This window comes from Coffea arabica, chromosome 4c (genome assembly GCF_036785885.1).
Source record: "Coffea arabica cultivar ET-39 chromosome 4c, Coffea Arabica ET-39 HiFi, whole genome shotgun sequence".
Lineage (NCBI taxonomy): Eukaryota > Viridiplantae > Streptophyta > Magnoliopsida > Gentianales > Rubiaceae > Coffea > Coffea arabica.
The window spans coordinates 13,957,479-13,978,417 of record NC_092316.1 but is presented as its reverse complement, the minus strand read 5'-3'; the positions used below and the strand labels follow the sequence as shown (position 1 = coordinate 13,978,417).

General features: G+C 32.4%; 1 protein-coding gene and 1 non-coding gene across 4 annotated transcripts; both read left to right on the top strand.

Moving 5' to 3' along the window:
* The first annotated feature begins 975 nt into the window (after window positions 1–975).
* On the top strand, window positions 976–9,230 carry LOC113738617 (serine/threonine/tyrosine-protein kinase HT1-like). Of its 3 annotated transcripts, none has more exons than XM_027265858.2 (3): window positions 976–2,054; window positions 3,388–3,753; window positions 8,719–9,230. In XM_027265858.2, the coding sequence occupies exons 1-3, from the start codon at window positions 1,686–1,688 to the stop codon at window positions 8,965–8,967; spliced, it is 984 nt and encodes a 327-aa protein (XP_027121659.1). In that variant the 5' UTR covers window positions 976–1,685; the 3' UTR covers window positions 8,968–9,230. The 3 variants fall into 3 exon arrangements, with proteins under 3 accessions (XP_027121659.1, XP_071902200.1, XP_027121658.1); XM_072046099.1 differs by having other exon boundaries at window positions 3,385–3,753; XM_027265857.2 differs by having other exon boundaries at window positions 3,298–3,753.
* A 1,553-nt stretch (window positions 9,231–10,783) lies between these two features.
* Window positions 10,784–10,863, top strand: TRNAL-UAG (transfer RNA leucine (anticodon UAG)). The gene has a single exon. It is a non-coding gene; the product is annotated as a tRNA-Leu (tRNA).
* Window positions 10,864–20,939: the final 10,076 nt, after the last annotated feature.

The following is a 20,939-nucleotide window of genomic DNA, read 5'->3' as shown; positions in this document are numbered from 1 at the left end:
TGGTGCTTATTTTCAAGTTGGCATAATGATCAAATAAATTTTGTATAATTTGCATTTTAGACTTTCAGTTGATAAAAAATACCATGTAATCTTTTTCTCTATGTATTTTTTGAAACTTTAATACCGTTCTATGTATTTTGTCCCTATTTTTCATTATGTAGATAGATTATACAATTCTTTCCATTTTTGCACTTAATACTTTCAATTTTATTTATTAATTTCTACCTTGGGATACTATAATAGCAAAATATATGTACCTATAAATCACAACCATTTATGTATTACAACATTTAAAACTAAAATAATTAGCCTATTTGGATTCCCAATATTTCCAATATTTTTAAAAATAATAAGACATATTTTTTCCCAAAAATAATTGAAAGCTTGATACTATCGGATTATTTGACATGAAATTCTACCCACAATTACAACTAATTAATTTACGAGGAGTATGTCAAGTATCAACTGCTCTTCTAAAAAAAAAAAAAAACTTGTTTCATAGGAAGCTTAAAAGGCAAAGAGTTGTTCACAATACTTAGATTAATTTTTAAGGTCAAATAATCAAACTTAATATGTATATGAAACACAAACAAATATTGAGTTAATAGAAAAGGGTTCACAAATTCTTCTGAACTTATATTTGTTACACAAACACTTATGGAAAAAGAAAAACCATAATTTAATGTTCACAATCTAACCCATAATCCATAAAACTCGCGCCTTTTGTGGCTGGATTTAATCAATTTTTTGGAGGGGAAAAAATCATTTCCAAATCAAGTAAGTAAATCTTTAAGCCCAAAAGAATTAGAGTAAAAGGTTAGAGGGCATCCTAGAAATTTCATAGGAACAAATATCATGTCAATTTTGACAATCCAGGCAATCCAGGGGGCAAAGAAGTAGATCCAGGCAATCCAAGGGGCAAAGAAGTAGGAACCAAACAGATGTCACTTTCATTATATGCCCGTATGTCTCCTCACAAGAGGATCTTCGCACGTTATGAATGTTTGGCACTTAAATTTTTAGTGCACAAACTCTTCTAGTACTGTTATTGCTGTGTTATTATTTCCTCCAACCAATAACACCGATTCACCGTCAAAACTTGGTTCAAGAACGGCACAAAAATAGAGAAAAACCACCACCGCCACCATCAGCACCACCCCACCTCCCTTCTCCTCCTTGTTCAGCTTCATATGCATCACTGCTTCACCATTCATCACTTTTATCGACACCCCTTTTGCTCCATTCCCATAAAATTTTGAGTTTTCTGTTCTTCAAACCTCAAACTTTGTTTCATGGGTTTCAAGTCTAAACTTTATAATTCTGAGCTTCATAAGATGGCTAAAACTTCATAACCCTCAATTCTTTTCCTTTTCGAACACTAAAATGTGGTTGTACTTGAGAAGTTATGCCGTCATCTTCTGTATTTTTCTGTTTTAGTTAGCAACGTGGCTTTTCTAAAGACTTTGTCTCTTTGTATTGCTTGTTATTTCATGTGACTTGTGTATGAGTTTTTATCTGCATATATGCTGATCTTGATGTTCGGTGCTGAAGAAAAAGAATTTAAGATGTAGAGGTTAAATAAGTTACGAAAAGAATATTAACGGCTTTGTTGGTTTTTTGAATTTTGGATGGATATCAATTAGGGTGACAAATTTGATGTTTTTTGGTAGTGTTATTGAAAACCCATGAAGAATTTTCAGTTTCATTGGTTCAAGCAAATTGTAGCAAGTAATGGGAAGCTAGAGAGGAGGCTTTCATTAGGAGAGTACAAGAGGGCAGTTTCTTGGTCCAAGTATCTTGTATCATCTGGAGCTGAGATAAAAGGAGAAGGAGAGGAGGAATGGAGTGCAGACATGTCAGAGTTATATATAGGAAATAAATTTGCATCTGGAAAGCATAGTAGGATTTATAGAGGTGTTTATAAGCAGAAGGATGTGGCCATTAAGCTCATTAGTCAGCCTGAAGAGGATGGAGACTTGGCTGCATTGCTGGAAAAACAGTTTACTTCTGAGGTTGCCCTGTTGCTAAGACTGAAGCATCCCAATATCATCACTGTAAGTTCTTCTTTTCATATTTGAGATATATTATCTGAACTTGATGGATCTGTGGCTTTTATGAGATATAAATGTAACTTTTTAGCTATTTTAGTTGTGCTTTTGTTCAACTGAAATTGATTGTAATTGTTCATTGAATTCTTTTAGTTGTTCATTTCATTAAGTCTAGTTTGGATGGAATGATTCGCATAGGATAAAAAAAAATGGTGAATTTCTCTCTTTGTTTGGGAGTTTTAGGAGGGATAAAAGAAGAAAACTAGAGAGGAATGGTGAATTTCTCTCATTTTACAATGCCAACTTTGCTTGCAGAATGTTGAAGAACTAGATATTATTCCTAATGAATCCAAAATCATCGCATTCTTTCCTGAACTCTTTATGTTTTTTCTTGTACTTCTTTTCTTCTCTTAAACTCCGGAACAGGGAGGAAAAGAATGATGTGGATTGATTTTTTGTCATGAGAATAAGAAAAAGAAAAAAAGAATCTAGGAGTAATTTAGCTGTTCACTTTGATCTTTTCCCTAATATTTATCCAAAATGAGATGTAGAGTCAGTTATTCAACAGTTTTTCTTTCATTTATTCAAATGAAAATTTGAATTGGTGTTTGATTATTTTGTTTGTAGGATTGAAATTCAGCTAATCAATGAAAGTATTTTTGGAAATTTTAGGTGCAGAAGCAAGTTATTGGATGAGTTCGTGATAAGTTGTAAACTGACTCAAGGATATCAAAGAAATACTCAAAGTACTCAAAATTTTCGTGTTTTAGACGTTTGCAATAGAAGAAGCTTGTAGGTGTTATAATCAGGTCATCTCCCTATGCCTAGTGTGGTAAAATTGTGAATGAAATCTTACAGCTGTCTAGTGAATCATAGAGAGCTTCTGTGGACATCTTTGGTCGTCTAATAGCAATTTCAACTTCTCTTACTTGGCTGTCAAATATGCCACTTATGCGTAGTCTTCTAATGTGTAATTATTTAATATGAAGCAGTAATTAAGGAAAAGACAAGCAATTATTAGGAAAAAGACATGAACGGGTAATCTTTGAAATAAAGTTGTGTCAAAGTACCAGTATGGTAAGAATCGCATTCATCTGATTTTATTGCATGCTAGGTTATCTGATAGAGAACTTGATTTGTTAAGAGCCTCTAGCCTCATATAGTTGACACAAGCACATTCTGCTTTTAATAATCCAAAGTTTGAAGTTCTAATTGACCCCAGTGTACTTGTTTAATTTCCTGTTGGCAGTTCATTGGAGCATGTAAGAAACCCCCTGTCTTTTGCATTATCACTGAATACTTAGCTGGGGGTTCCTTAAGAAAATTCCTCCATCAGCAGGTGCCATATTCTCTTCCCCTCAACCTAGTCCTGAAGCTGGCACTTGACATTGCACACGGAATGGAGTATCTTCATGCTCAGGGAATACTTCACAGGGATCTTAAATCAGAAAATTTACTTCTTGATGAAGATATGCATGTGAAGGTAGCAGATTTTGGTATATCATGCTTAGAATCCCAGTGTGGCAGCACGAAAGGATTCACTGGCACTTACCGCTGGATGGCACCTGAAATGATCAAGGAAAAACACCATACAAAAAAAGTTGACATTTACAGTTTTGGCATCGTTCTGTGGGAGCTTTTAACTGCATTGATACCATTTGACAACATGACTCCAGAACAGGCAGCTTTTGCAGTCTGCCAGAAGGTATCTTAACTAGGTTACCTGAGTTCTAGCTTTTTCCCCAATGTTTTTTGGTTGGAATGTTTATCTTAAATATTTAAAAACATGAATGGTAAGTTTATAAGTCAGAGGTCAATATAAAATGCCAAAATCAATCCAAAATTCATCTTCTCTTAGTTACCTCACCTGTCGTTTACTTAGTTATCACTGGATCCACATTTCTTGAAAGCATAATGAATTGCAGAGTGAAATAACAAAAATATAAGGTAAAAGCTTTTATACAGAAAGGAAAGAAGTCTATCAAGATTGGTGGATATAGTTGCAAAATTCTAGTCTAAAAGACTGCACTAGAAACCAATTTAACATCCGGCATATATATGTTAGGATCAACAACAGATGCAAAAGTCTATTAATTAGAACGTTTGTTATATGATGCCAAGGATTTACATTGAGTGTGTTGCATGACGAGTTCAACGATAGAGGTGAGATTCAAAACCCCTATCTTATTTACTAGGTTATATCCTGTTATTGACTTTAAATACAGTTTAATAAAATGATCTATCTTTTATAGTTGTACAATTGTCAATTCCCCTTCCCAATCCTCAATTATGATCCTGACTAACTGCACTTAGGGTCTGTTTGATAACATTAAAAAGTACTGAATCTGAATTTTTAAAGACATTCAGATGTTTTGAGTATTTGATAAATGAAAATTCATTTGCTGAACTTTTTAAGTAGTGCTGAATTTGTGTGTATTTTTTTCAGCACAAGAATCCTAACTGAATGCTTAATTCTAATAAGAATCAATAGAATTACTTCAATTACCTTATCTTATCTACCAAATCTATCCTTGTTTGTTAATTATGTTCAAAATTCTTATCTAATTAAACAATCCAATATTCTCTATCGAATGATTTTCTATTTCTTTTTCTCCCTTTTGAATGATTTTCACATCTTCTCCATACTCCTCATATAATATATTTCATCTTTTATATTAATTTGATTTAAAAATAAATATTGTCATTTTGATACCTAACATTTTTAGCTAATTATATCATAGGATCTATTTCTTTTTTGGTTGAAAAGATATAAGGGTAAATTTGTCAAATTTAACTTATTAAACATTCAGCTAGAAATGTTTATCAAACAGTATAAATAGGTTTAATATTAAAATTCAGACATTCAAATATTTCTTTTTAGTGCTTAAAATTCAGCAAATTAATTGTTTCAGTATTCAGATTTCAGAATTCAGACTTCAGAATTCAGATTCAGTTTTATCAAACGGTACCTTAGTCTGGAAAAGTTTTCCAAAGCATGTGTTCTTTTCAGCATCATTTATTTTGGTAATCTTCATAGATTGAACATGAAAAATATTCTGCCAACAATTAGGTGCTAGTTGAAAGCATGCTAGCCTGAAACCCTAGCTATGTATTTCTACTATTTATGGCATTACATCAGATTTTTGCAGACTGAAATGTATGGACTTGCTACTTTGGATCACACTGTGGTTTAAGAGAAATAGTTTTCCTTCATGATACAGAAATAACCAGCTACCTTAGATAGTTATTTTGTGCATATGAACAGTCTTATTTATAGTCTTCTGGCTAACTTTTCTTCCCAATGTCTATGTTTCTGTATTTTCCAATAAATATCAGCTTCGTTTAGTGGAACTTCTACTCCATTTTTCCAATCACAATTATTATTTGGGAATAAGATGTAGCTTAGAATAATCACTTATGACAAATCATTCGGATTCTGATGTTCAACTAATTACAAGTGCATTCGAGAAGGCTAAATAAGCTGGCAGACGGTAAATCTTCTAGCAGCAAGAAATTATTAAGATTGCGCAGGTGACTGTGACTACATTACATCTTTTTTTAGCTAATAATGCTTTCTTAATGCATTTGGTATCTCTTTCATAAGTCTTAATTTTTTGTTTATTCTCTGAGTGCGCTTTTGAAGTTTGAAAAGTTTGAACTTATTTGTAAGAGTATTTGAGATAGGAACTCAAGAACTGAAATGGAAATGTTTAGCATGTGGAAAGTTCATAATTCAGACTTGAATGAAGCATGTGATCCATTCTTCTTTCTAGACTATTTCAACACCGTCCTGTTAATTGTCATTTCAACTATGTTTACAAATCCTTTTTTCTTTCTTTTCACTTCTAGTGAGTTTTGGTTACATATGGGTCAAATATTTCTTGGAATATATAGCCTTCACTTTAGTGGATAAGTTTTATTGATATGTGTGGAATATCATTAGGAAGTAGTTGTCTCCTGCTATAAAAGTGTAAATCAACATTTTCTTGTCTATTTTAAGTTTTCAGAAATGAGTTGGGAATCTTGGCCTTCATGCTACCCTCCTTTTTCTCTTTGAGTTTCTGTGTTTATCTGTCTGTTATTATCATCTGTGCTGGTCCAATATCTCTCTCTCGAACTTTTTCTCTACATGCATAAACAATGCACATGGACATGCAAAGGCACATATGCTTTCCTCATTTTACTCTTTTGTGTATCATTTTCTCTTTTTTATTTTTCCACATCTTCCAATTTGCTAACACATTTCTTTTTTATCCTACAAACTTAGCTCCCCATTGTTTCTAGTCATTTTCATCTGTTCTTATGTTTGAAAAGGAAGACTTTACAGCCAACCGTTGTGCCTTTTAGAATTCGCAATACTTTGGCTAAAACTGCTATTGAATTAGTAAACTTTTGTCAATCAAGATAATGCTCTTCCTATATTTATAACTCCCAATATGCCTCTCGATTATTCATGCTATAGAACAAGGGGATTGATAAATTCTATATCAGGATACGAATGACCTGTCTCATGTAATATATCAGGGCAATCGAGTTTGCAGGAATGTGGCAAATGTGATGATAATTTTTTTTCCCATTGCTGATGAGTATTTTTGAACTTCTAGCTTTTAGAAAAGTCTTTATGATTGGAGAACTTGAAGCTTCTTTAAGTTTTAAAACTAATTCGTCTTGCATGGACAATTTTGCATCTACATAAAAGGAAACTTACTCTTCTGGTTGCTCAACCTTCCTGCACATTATCCTAACTTTCTTTCTTTTGTAAACTTATACATCCATCCGCTAGATTCTCTATGGCAGTTATTTCTTCTTTTTTAGGAGCACTATTCATTGGCCAATACTACTCCAACTTTGGGTTCTGAGATTATAAAATAGTTTTACTGTTGGAGCATTGGGAATTTTTGCAAACTAACGTTACTTTTAATTCGACAGCTTCTTTTTTACTTTTTGTGGGGAAATTCAACCTACTTGGCTTGGCTTTTTCTTGTTTTTGTTCTTATGAGAAACCATATTTCGACAGTGGGGGTCGGGCATGGACACCGTACCTCCTGAATACTCCGGGTTTCCCAACTCATCTAATGATTGGCAGGAAAGTGTGTTTGTTTAAAGAAGCTAGTGAATGAGGGAGTTTGAGAATATAGGAACAGAACTGGTGTTTAGGTAAACTATTCTCTATTTTCATTTCTTAACATGTGCAGAAACAAGAACTTTATCTCTTGAATTATTTTTCTTACTTCACTAGTGCAGGGACAAGAATGAAATCTGTTTCTTGAAGTACTGTTTTTGTCCACTTGTTATGTTGCCAAACTCAAGATTCTTCAGCATTAATCCCTTATATTTTACAGCAGCTAACCGTGACATTGCAATAGCTCCATTTCCTTTTTGCAGGAAAGCAAAATATTATTCTGCAAGTAAGATCATAATTCCCCTGGATTTCTTAGCCTCAAATAGTTGCTTTCAGAGATATCAGCATAGTGTTCCTAAAAAGCCCTAAGTTGTTGGTGTATATTAATCTAAAACCAAGTTCTTTCTTGATAGCATTTTGATTGAGAAGAAACCTAGTGTTTTGCTCATACTTATTTGGGATTTCATATCTCATAATATTATTTCTCAGTTGCTCTTGAAAGCAGAATGGAAATGCACTTGAATGCATTACTTAAGCTTTGGCTAAACTGTGACAGGGAGGGAACTAGAATGCACTTCACAAACTTTTGCCCTTTTGGAGGATCAGTCACTACCCTCTGATAATCCATGTCTGGTAGTCATAGAACAGTCTGTTACTAAAATAGTGTAGTGTCTGATTTTGCAGTTTACCCTCTAGCCATTCTTCATATAGAGTTCCCAGACTCCTTGTTTTAATATGGCCTGTAAAACTGAGTTTCGGCAGGTTTAATCAGGGTAGAGGGGCAGGAACCATCGTAGGTGCAATCGTTCCTAAGCAGTGTAAGAGTTCTTGAACAGTTTGTAACTCATTGCAAACTGCTGGTACATTTTTTGTAATCAGAGATGTTATAATCAACTATTATTCAAGTGGGCATGTGCATGTTAGTTGCATCAGAGTTACATGGCTTTCTCTCGTCCTTACAATTAGAATTTTTGCTGTGTTGGCAAGATTTGGGCCATGAATCTCCTGGGATAGTTGACGTTGACAATTATCTGTGCCCTTAGCATGTTTCATCAGTATCCATTGCAGAGTATTCTGAAGTCTGACCAAACAGCTAGAATTCCAATACATTAAGATACTTTAAAGCATTGTATGTCTGAAGCTGTGTGGGAAATGCAAAGAATAAGGTTGGCATATCGTTACTTGTTAGCCTCCAACTTGAGATCTGGAGGAAGGTCCCTTTGACAAGTTCCAGATTGAATAACAAAACGTTTAAAATTTGAAAGAGAATAAAATGTTAAAGTTCCAATTGGATATGCTGTCTCGGTGCTTGTATGTTGATGGAAACTGATTGAACCGTATAACTTGACAATCATGTAGTTGCAGCTAACATTCAGCCTGTGGTTATTCTACAGGTCCCTATTGACTTCTGTGATCTGGAAGATTAATTTTTTGATGAGTTTGCTAGCAATTTTTATTTAACATACTATTATCCCTTCAGCATTGAAGAACTGATCTTTTTGTTTGAACAGCGAAAAGCTTTAGCATCTTATGCTTTGTTCTTTGCAGAATGAAAGACCACCATTGCCTTCAACATGTCCTCTGGCGTTTCGTCATCTCATCAATCGGTGCTGGTCACCTAATCCTAACAATCGACCACACTTTGAGGAGATTGTTTCAGTTCTTGAACGTTATGCTGAATCTCTTGAGAAGGATCCAGAATTCTTTTCTTCATATGTACCTTCTGAGGATCATCAACTAATTCGATGCTTACCGAGTTGTATCGCTAAATTTCAGTCTGCTTCTAATAAGTCCTAAGATCCCTCCTAAGAATGTAGCGTATGCAAATTGCAAAGTGTATCATAGTGCTTTAGTTTTAATTTTGGTTTGTGACAAGAACCATATAACATGGTCATGAAGGCTAATGTGCACTCATCTTTTAGAAATTTTTTTTTCTTTTTTCTGGTTTCTTGTATCCAGTACAGTTATTGCAGTAGGCAATGATCGATAGAGTTGATAGGATATGGGGTATTAAGTGAGGGATTTGAAATGACAAGTAATTCCAGTGGATTCCAAATTCACTCCTACTGGTGCATGCATTTCAATTTCCAATCTCTATCAGGCTTCCCAAACAATGGAGGGATTTGGAATGAGTATTTGAATCCAAATTCATCTGACTCCCTTGTTCCTAGCAGAACCCATTTGAAATTTAATGGAGTAACTAGGTTTCAACTATCAAAGCTATCTTGTTTCCTGTGCCTTTTGCCCCTTGAGGCTTTCACTCGTAGCAGTTTGATTCGATTGAATTGTATGAAAACGATGTACAGTCTTTCTTACATTCATAATTTATGTGTTGATAGTCGAAAACGATGTGGAATCTAGAACACGGGTGCATTCTTAGGAGTCTGAGATCGTACTAGTAACTAAATCCATTGGATGACACGGGTGTTAATTGAACAAAGTTGGTAGAGTTAGGATCCTTCATTTAAAGGAAGGAGGGTATGTTTTCTTTTGATGTCCGAAGAATGAGATGTTTTGGGTTCAATTCTTGCAATTGAGGTGTAAAATAAGAAAGATTAGAGAATCGCTAGACTTAGGTCTAATGATCACGAAAGTCTCTTAGAGATCTCTCACACACGCCAGACCGAAAGTTCAAATCTCATTTAGTGGCTTAAAAGTGAAAGCATAGTGCTTCCTTTCTTTAAATGGATTTAGAGCATATGAGAGGCTTGGACAGTATAGGTCTGGGTTGTTATTAATTTCACTTTTTTTTTAGTTTTATTTATATACGTTCTTGTTAGATTATGGATCCCTACTCAGGATTTGATTGTCTAAGGTATTCAAAAAAGGAAAAAGACATAAAATATAATCTCTGCGACTTAAGTGGTAAAGATAAAGAGAAAGATATTCCATTTTATTATCACTCATTGTTTTTCCTCTCTTCTGCAGATGAGATTAATTCTAGAGCCCATATTAATCACTTTAGAATCTCGTGTTACTCTTTCGCTCAATATAATAATGCTCTTCAACAAAATAGTAACAATGGATGGTACTTTTGGTATATATACATACAAATATATGTATAGTGAAACACCCCCTATTACTTATGTATAGGTGTATGTGTATGTACATAGGATGGATTTTGAAATATTCACTTTGGTGTTTTTAATAATAGCATTGATGATTGAAAACATGACATTGATGTATAATGTATTGAAGCACTGTGTATTGGGCACAAGTATAAACATTATAGGTTTATAACATTCCTACCCAATAAATAAATAAATAAATAAACATTACAACAGAATGAATTATCTTTAGGTCAGAAACAAGATTTAAAATTAAATAAGGAAGATTCAAGAGAGAAGCCAAGCGGCCCCAAAAAAAAAAAAAATCGTAATTTTGCAACAAAGGATGAAGAGAAGAAACAACTAAGGTGGCATCGATGGAAATGTAAACAATTTTGGCATCAAACTTTCTTCAGGTTTTGTTTTGTTAATTTTGGTGCTTAAATATTCTTAATCTGATACGAATAAGGATTTTTTTTTCCCCCTATAAAAGGAAAATGACAATGAATTAATTTGTCAAAACGAAACCTATTTATAGAATAACCAGATGTTTAATAATAAACGCGGACAGTTTGGCCGAGTGGTCTAAGGCGCCAGATTTAGGCTCTGGTCCGAAAGGGCGTGGGTTCAAATCCCACAGCTGTCATGTATAATTCTTTTTGTTTTTTCTTATTTGCCATTTTCGAATGTGTGTTCTGTCATCTGTGTTCATGCAATTCGCGGTTGAGTCAAGCGACACGATTTTTCTGCCATCCAGACTCAAAACTTCATACAACCCATGGAGTCCTACTTTTTATTTCGACTCTTTCATGGCCAAAATATTAGTCTTCATCACCAAGAATAGAATGGTTTATAATATATGTCAGTGTGTATCCCATCATTTGTGGATTAGTTAGTTCATCATGGAATGACCCAAATTTATTGATATCAAGTTTATCCAAATATATTTTTCTACTCTTAATTTCGATTTTTTCATAACTCAAGATTTCATGCAACCAAAGGAATTCTACTTTTAACTTCATTATGATATTTAATTATTGATTATACCAAACATTGAAAAAGGAATGTGTAGCGCCCAACCAGCCCTCCATTGTTAGGGTGCGGTAAGGCACCTGTCTAGTTCCCTCCAAAGCTCAGTTTGGTAAACTTAATTATCTGTGGTATTATTCTCTATTACTTCAATATTATTGTTACAAGAAGTCAAACTCTTACAAGCTCAAAAATAGCAAATACAAATGTTTACATGTACGAAAGCTGCCTACCTATCCATAAGCTATTACATCAACTTAAAATAACTCCAGAACCTCTTAACCACCAAGAATTATTTACACTGCTCTAACTCCCAAGTAAACTCCTATGCTCTTGGACCTTACACAAAATATGTAGAAACATATTAACAAAATATAGTAGGCTGAAGGCTCAATGACTTCATGAAGTGTGTGAACATGGCTTCATAAATAATTTTCAAACCTAAATGTCATTTTATCAGTACATATTATCAATACTACTATATATACTATTACAATAAGTTTTTACAAAAATAAACACTCATAATTCACTTAGTAGATATATATAAATAGACTAATCTGTCAGAAGTAACATAATTCAATATCAGCCATGACAACAGTAAACACTCCACAATATTGCCCTCGACGGGTTGCTCGGGTGGTCGTGTAGCCCTCATTAGGGTGAGACGGCCTGGGTTCGATCCCGAGTTCAGCAACCCGGCGTACTTTCCTGAGAATTGGTGGGACCCGCTCTCCTAGGGGTTGGGGGACTAGTCGGGTGTAGCCCGGACACCTCCAACTGAAAAAAGAAAAAAAAAAACAATGTATGCACTTTTGATTCCAAACACTCCACAATATCAGTTTGTATCAGCTCAGTAAATCCATGCGTCAGTCTCAGTCCAAACATGGAGAAACCCCTATGCACCTGCATGTCGGGTTGCTTTGTCAAGATACCCAAAACCAATCGACCAGGTCTATTACTAGCTCGTTGCGTTTTGACTAAACTTGACGTAGTCCCCCCCTCCCTCTCCCTCTCCCTCAAGATGGTATTATTCATAGTAATATAAACCTTCAACAATAATCAACCATCAGTACATTAACGCTAACAAGAAATCACCACAGCAAATGCATTTACAAATTTAGCACATTTAAGCACTCAGTGGTCAATGTCTAAAAGGCCACTAAATTATATATAATATTAGCAGTATTTGGTAGCAGGCAAAGCACAAGCAAATGCTAAAGCTTAAGCCTTAGTCACTTACAATACCATTACACAGGTATATTAATTTTCAGCAAGGAAGAGAAACTAACACAATAAAAAAAAATACTAAACAATTTCTATCAATTTTTAATGGTTTAGAGCTATACACATATATCTTATTTAGCTTAGTCCCCCGGATGTTCATTTTTTGGTTCTTAGAGTCCTTAGGATGGTACTAAACTTTTATCACCTGTTGTTTCTTCATGCAACTAAACTTACCACCAGCCATTGGGCTAGACTAATTAGACACTTGGGATCCTCGGTAACATATTTTTCTATGCCAATTCAATGCCACCTATAGTATTGTGCCAAGTGTCCTGTTATTATTTACACTTTAATTTTCTAATAATTCAACTTGGTTTGGTTTAACACAAATGTAAATAATAACAGGACACTTGGCACAATATTATAGGTGGTGTTGGATTGGCATAGAAAACATGTCACCAAGAATCCCAAGTGTTAATTAGATTATAATAGAAGAAAGAAAATACATTTGTAGTGATGCTTTTTATTAGTTTGCCCTAATTACTCTTTTGCTCCATTTCTAGCTAGTTCTTTATCCAAATGATTAAGTAGTTCCAGAGTTACCATCAGCTGAAACTATCCTTTGAAGATTAACTGCTGAACCTATTTTAATGAACTTACAATTAGCGATTTACGTAACTTGATTGATAACTCAATTCAAGATAAAGATATATAAATCTTCATAATCATTCATTGTTTACTTCATTAGTTATATTCGTAATAATTAACTTAGTTATTTGGTTTAAAGTACTACATGATGAGTGATTACATCTTCAGTTGTTTTAATTACATCCAAATAATTATTTGGTTTACACACAATGCTGGACCTACACAAGGGATATTATCATGTAAGGATAGCGGAAAGGGACGAGCACAAAACGGTGAACATAATGAGGTATGACTCATATGAGTTTAACATGATGCCAATTGAACTAGCAAATACACCAGCCACATTCTGCACTCTTATGAAGAAAGTACGTGGATTTTATAAAAAAATTCATCATAGCCTTCCTCGACGATATTATCATTTATAGCAACAATACGGAGGAGCACATCAAACACCTAAAGCTCATGTTCAAAGCCCTTCGAGACAACAAGTTATATGTGAAGAAGGAGAATAGCGAGTTTATGATATAAGAAGTCTCTTTCTTGGGACATGTGAGGGTCGGGAAGTCTCGTTTATAGTCTAACAAACTGTTTAATCACGCAAGGTAATTTGTAGGAGCTTTCGTATTCATATTGGTCAAGCATTATGGAATTTAGGTAGACATTTCACGAAAAAAATATTTTTTTTTTCTCTAATCAAAGCTATGACCATGTTCCGGGACTAATCTGACTAATTACTAATACAATGAGAACTATATGTCTAAATGTCTAAACTCACATAAAAGCCATAGTATCAGTCTTTGTTGATTCAGCCAGCAAGGATTATTTGAGGAAACATGAAGACAATCATTAAACAACGAATTATTTGAGTCTGCTGCTTTTCATATGACTAGAATATTACAATTGATATCCTTATACTATATAAGAATGAGTTTAGAACTAGATTTCAACCGCAGGGGTAAGGCTATTTTGGAAATGTGAGAGTGTATGAAGAGTAGTTGGAACATTGAGTACAAGTCATTATAGCTTTAATTTCACTATAATTACTTATATAACCTTTCAGACATTTAAGGTTAGAGGCAAGTTTGGTATGTTACAATGTTTGGTGCCAAGTTGAGTATCAATTACAACTGAATAAAGCTTGTATTTTGATAGAATTACATAAAAATCCTTTTAATCATTTATTATACTAACATCCAAACCTTCCAATTTCCTAAAACCTTTCTCATCCGTTAAGGAATTAATTGGATGTTTATCCTTATATACTATATAAGAACGAGTTTATGACTAGATTTTAACCGCAGGGGTGAGGCTATTTTGGGAATGTGAGAGTGTTTGAAGAGTAATTGGAACATTGAGTACAAGTCATTATAGCTTTAATTTCACTATAATTACTTATATAACCTTTCAGACATTTAAGGTTAGGGGCAGGTTTGGTATATTACAATGTTTGGTGCCAAGTTGAGTATCAAGTACAACTGAATAAAACTTGTATTTTGATAGAATTATATAAAAGTCCTTTTAATCATTTATTATACTAACATCCAAGCCTTCCAATTTCCTGAAACCTTTCTTATCCGTTAAGGAATTAATTGGATGTTTACATAATTGGATTTTAATTATAATTAATTAACTTAATTATTATCTGAACAATCATTATCATATTTATGTCCTCATGTTTAGCCGATACCCTTTCTTCTTTTTCAGTTTCACCTCTTTGATTTTATTATGACTATTAAATATTTGGTGGAATGCATAGCTTTTCCTTTAAATTAAGGTGAGTTCTTTGGATTTGTCTTCTTCGATTGTAGTTTTTTTTTTCTGATGATTGATTTATTCAAGAACTCCATATAGTTTGCCTTTTGATACTTCTAATTCCAAAAACTGACTAATTAATGTATTGTTTTTCTTAGTAAATCCCAGAGATTCTATTTGTGGTCAAAGTATAATTTGAGATAATGTTGTCACTTTCTAAAATAATTAGAAAAGCAATTTTATCATCTTCTCCTCCTCAGCCAAGGTATTATCTCTTTATTTAAGTCAAATAACCTTATTTCTCATGAACTTTCTCCTATTATTCTTGACTCCAGGGATCTGTTGACTACATTCCTACAGTTATGGTTCAAGTAGTAATTTTTGCATGTAATGTGATTTGGAATTCAGCTTGTGTTTATTTTAATTGAGAATTTTATGATTGTAAAATTTATTAACTTAGAATTTTGTACTTCATTGAAACTAAAAAAGAAAATTAATCATACTACATAGTACTAAGATGTCATTTGCACTCTATTTGCTTTCCATGTTATGATCTCGTTCTTGTACTATACTGGTTATATAGTTTCAAATACAAAAAATTTGCTTTTTTATGCTATGTAAAAGAATTTGTAGTGGAACTTGATGAGTTTAAATGCTTTAGCTACAGCACCATTTTGATTGCATTATATTAATTCATTTACTCATAATTGTATGTTGTACAATGATAAATAATGTTTATTGATTTGATTGAAGCAACTATTATCCATAGTTCAAACGAGTCAATTAAGTAGAGATGTTATATTGGATACTTATACAAGTAAACATTAGAAAATATCATTAAGCAGTTTCTACCTATAGTTTGCAATTCAAATTCATATGCGGAATTTCTTCTGATTTTACTTACCATTTTCTACAATTTCAAATTTAGAAAATATTATTTGCACCAATTTTTTATAATCAAGATAGTTTCAATTCAGATCTTTAACAATTATGCAGATTTGAACTTACTTATGAGATTATAAAGAAATGTCCCTAGCAAAAAACACCAAATCTGAATAGTTTCTACAAAACTTTGAAAAAGACCACTTAAGTTTCTTATCTATCTATCATTTTTTGGCATTATTATCTCTATAAGAAACATGTGATTAAGTCGTATTATACCCACCAAATTATATAAATAGTTAGTAAAAAATAAAATTATTTTAGATTAGATTGGACACAAAGTGATTGATAGATAAACTTGACTTGATAATTCAGGTTGAGCTTAAGTCAAGGGAGAAATCAGAAGCATTGCTTGAGGGATCTTTCACGAACATATATAGATTCGAGAGATGAAGGGTCCAATTGATACTTTAAAATATTTTATCATCTTGGATAAGTTTTAAAAGAGACATTTGGATACTTTTCAATTGCACTTCAAACATTCTTACATTTTCAAACTACCCTTATCTTTGCAGTTGAAATTCAAACATAACTTTTGATCATAACGGATTCTTATATAGTATAACGATAAGGATGTCTTATTGCACATTATTTTTATTGACTCACTATATAACTTATGATTTTTCTATTAAAATCACATGATAAAATCATCATACTTCAGTTCCTATACTACAAAATATTAAACAATAATTATTAATTATCTTGAATCACAAGCACCAAATTCGCGCGTGTGGGTTGTCCCTCCCTAGTATTTAACTATAATTATGACTTGATTTGTTCAAAAAAAAAAATCAAAATCCACTTATCATTCACGACTGGCATAAAAGTACTTAAATTGGAGAGATGATAATACTTGCTTTATGGATTAAGAAATGGATAAAATAAGCGGGTATAAAGGCTTGATGTATTCCTTTGTTTCTATTCAATATTTATACCCATATAGGTTCAGTTAAGATGTAATGTGGATTGGTTCCTCTCTTCCTCTCACTCTCTCTGTCTATAGGACTCTCATCCTTATACTCACCCTTTTTTTTAATGATAGGTTTGCAAGACAAATAAAATGAAAATGGGTCTAGTTCTTACGTATACGCATATATACATATTCTTCACCAAATAAAATATTATTAAAATCATTTTTAAGAGATAACATTAATTGTATTGATTGGTAATCAAACATTAATGATATTAAGCGTATTTTAAATCTTAACATAGAAAATATCCTAATTAGTAATGGAAATGGGCTTGACTAATGAATTATTAATGATATCAATTGTATTTAAAATCTTACGATAGGAATTAAAGAAAATGGAATGATTGTATTATCCTTATTTTTGTTGGTAATGTCATATAAATAGGCTTGATTGATATTTGACTGGTAATGAAATATTAATGATACTAAATGTAATTGGAATCTTACCATGGGAATTAAAGAAAATGGGCAAACTACATTCATTGAATCTTATGACTAGTGTTTAGCAGTATGACTAGGTTCATCTACCTAAATTATATGGTAGGAGAATGAATTTTAGGAAATGGTTTTAAAATATTCATGATACTAAAATACTAAATGTATTTATACTTACCATGTGAATTAAAGAAATCGGAATGACCACGTTCGTCTAGCATGAATAGAAGGAAATAAGACAATCAATTTAAATTAGCTTGAGGTTATCTTCTTTGAATAACTATTATGGCAGGTTATAATATGTACGTAGAGAATAGATTCTTGTGACTAGCTAATATAATATTCAATTTAATTCATATACAATTATGGTAAGTAGACAAATTAGGTGAGGTGACATATTTAACAATAACGTCACTACTAACTATATTATCAGAGAGTACCAATTAGTTAATGGAATTAGAATACTTGATAATTGCTTAATTTGTTAAATCTCTAAAAGGAAATAATATGTATAAAAGTATGGGATATTATACTAATTACGCTGAAAATGAAAGTGTAGATTTTGGCTATTATAAGTGTATATAAAAGCTAATAGAGTTGCTCATGAATTAGTAATATTTGCCAAAACCATAAATGTATTTAGTTAGCTTCTTCCGATGGTACAAATAATAGTGCAATAACATGCAATAAGTAGAGAGCTCTTTTCCAAAACAACTCTGTTCGTAAAAAATATTTCCATCATAACACAATTTGAAATAATATATCATTTCTAATGTATTTAGTACCACATACTCAGTTTAATAAAATTGAAATCTGAAATATGAATGGTATATAATAATGTGAATCTTTTATTTTGTAGAATAAAAACGGAAGATAACGGATAGTTCTATGGTTTTGCAACTGGCAACATAATAACTCAAGCCAAAAGTTCTGTGGTTTCCATTTTGACCCTCAAGATCAGCAAGCGAAAGTAGGCAGGGGACCGAATGATGGCAACCGCCAACAGTCTAATGCATGGATTTTGACTATAGGAATGGTGGCACTAGCACTGGAAAGGAATAAACGCCAAGCACAAACCTACAGGAGATTAATTGATGTTTCAAAAATAGGAATCCCACCTGGCATCTGGCTGGCGGGAAGTGAACTTTGCAACAATTGTGAAATTTATTCCTAGTTTGAACTTTGAAGTAGAAAACAAGCCCATGCATTTGCAAAATTTTTTATCCATAGTAAATTGTACACGTTTTGATTCCATCTATTTCATCAATTTGTGCCCCTTATATTACTTTTATTATAATCTACAAACATTAATGCAATATCTTATATATAATACTAGGGAGGGACAGCCCGTGCGACGCTCGAGAATTTGGTGGTTGTAATTCAAAATAATTAATAATTATTTTTTAATATTTTGTAGTATAGGAACTGAAGTATGATGATTTTATCATGTGATTTTAATAAAAAAAACATAAGTTACATACTGAATCAATAAAATAATGTGCAATGAAACATCCTTATCGTTATACTATGTAAGAATCCGTTGTGATCAAAGATTATGTTTGAATTTCAACCGCAAAGATAATGGTAGTTTGAAAAGGTAAAAATGTTTAAAGTACAATTGAAAATTATCCAGAAGTCTCTTCTAAAACTTATCCAAGATGATAAAACATTTTAAAGTATCAATTGGATCCCTCATCTCTCGAATCTATATATGTTCGTGAAAGATCCCTTAAGCAATGCTTCTGATTTCTCCCTCGACTTAAGCTCAACCTGAACTATCAAATCAAGTTTATCCATCAATTACTTTGCATCCAATCTAATCTAAAATAATTTTATTTTAGACTAACTATTTATATAATTTGGTGGACATTATACGACTTAATCACATGTTTCTTACAGAGATAATAATGCTAAAAAATAATAGATAGATAAGAAACTTAAGTGGTCTTTTTCAAAGTTTTGTAGAAATTATTCAGATTTGGTGTTTTTTGCTAGGGACATTTCTTTATAATCTCATAAATAAGTTCAAATCTGCATAATTGTTAAAGATCTGAATTGAAACTATCTTGATTATAAAAAATTGGTGCAAATAATATTTTCTAAATTTGAAATCGTAGAAAATGGTAACTAAAATCAAAAGAAATTCCTCATATGAATTCGAATTGCAAACTATAGGTAGAAACTGCTTAATGATATTTTCTAATGTTTATTTGTATGAGTATCCAATATAGCAACTCTACTTAATTGACTCGTTTGAACTATGGATAATAGTTGCTTCAATCAAATCAATAAACATTATTTATCGTTGTACAACATACAATTATGAGTAATTGAATTCATACAATGCAATCAAAATGGTGCTATAGTTAAAGCATTTAAACTCATCAAGTTCCACTGCAAATTCTTTTAGATAGCATAAAAAGTAAATTTTTTGCATTTGAAACTATATAAACAGTAGAATACAAGAACGAGATCATAACAGGAAAAGCAAATAAAGTGCAAATGACATTTTAGTACTATGTAGCATGATTAATTTTCTTTTTTAGTTTCAATGAAGTACAAAATTCTAAACTAATAAATTTTACAATCATAAAATTCTCAATTAAAATAAACACAAGCTGAATTCCAAATCATATTACATGAAAGAATAACTACTTGAACCATACTATATCCATAATATACAATGCCATAATAATTCTGTTCAACCATCAAAAAATTTGTCAAGCATTAAACTATTAGCAGAATCACCAGACCTCAACTCCATCCCTTCTTGCTATGCTTATTGCAACACCCACACCCATATGCCTATTGCCTCAAATCCTCAAGTTTCAATCGCTTTCATCAATTTTTCATACCTTAGTTTCAACAATACTGATTAGCGTTTTCAAGCAATCTGAGACCTTAGAAGAAGATGTCAAGGTTGGCACTTTTTCATGGTAATTGTCAAATCATACCCTTTTCTTTTTTCTTTTTTTTCACTTGGAAATTTGGATTCCTAGCTACTTGGTAGCAACAAGACATCGGGAATTCTGGAAATTCAAACTCCTTTCTTTCGAGAACTGTCAAAATATATCATGCTTCTATATGATTTAGTTTGAGTGATATATAATATGTGACGATATGTGTAGGTGGTGAATCACAACAGATGAGAAAGTCTTTTTTTTTTGATAAAATAAAAATGCATTAAAACAAAGTCAAAGTCTATAGAGTAATAGTTAAAGTAAAGTCATCCATGTGTTGATGACACCCTTTTAAGTCTTGCAAAAGTAAAGGAAGGACAAAATCAGGATAGGATTAAAAAAAGGTGGAGTCTTCATTGATGCTTCTTCCCTAATTCGCTAGCATGTCTGCACATTTGTTTGCTTTGCGGTAGTTATAATAAAACATAACTGCTAGAATGTAGTCAACAGATCCCTGGAGTCAAGAACAATAGGAGAAAGTTCATGAGAAATAAAATTATTTGACTTAAATAAAGAGATAACACCTTGGCTGATGAGGGAAAGATGATAAAATTGTTTTTCTGATTATTTTAGAAAGTGACAACATTATCTCAAATCAGAGACAAAATCTCTAGGATTTACTAAGGAAAATAATACAATTAGTCAGTTTTTGGAATTAGAAGTATCAAAAAGCAAACTACATAGAGTTCTTGAATAAACCACTCATCAAAAAAAAAAAAACTACATACGAAGAAGACAAACCTAAAGAACTCACCTCAATTT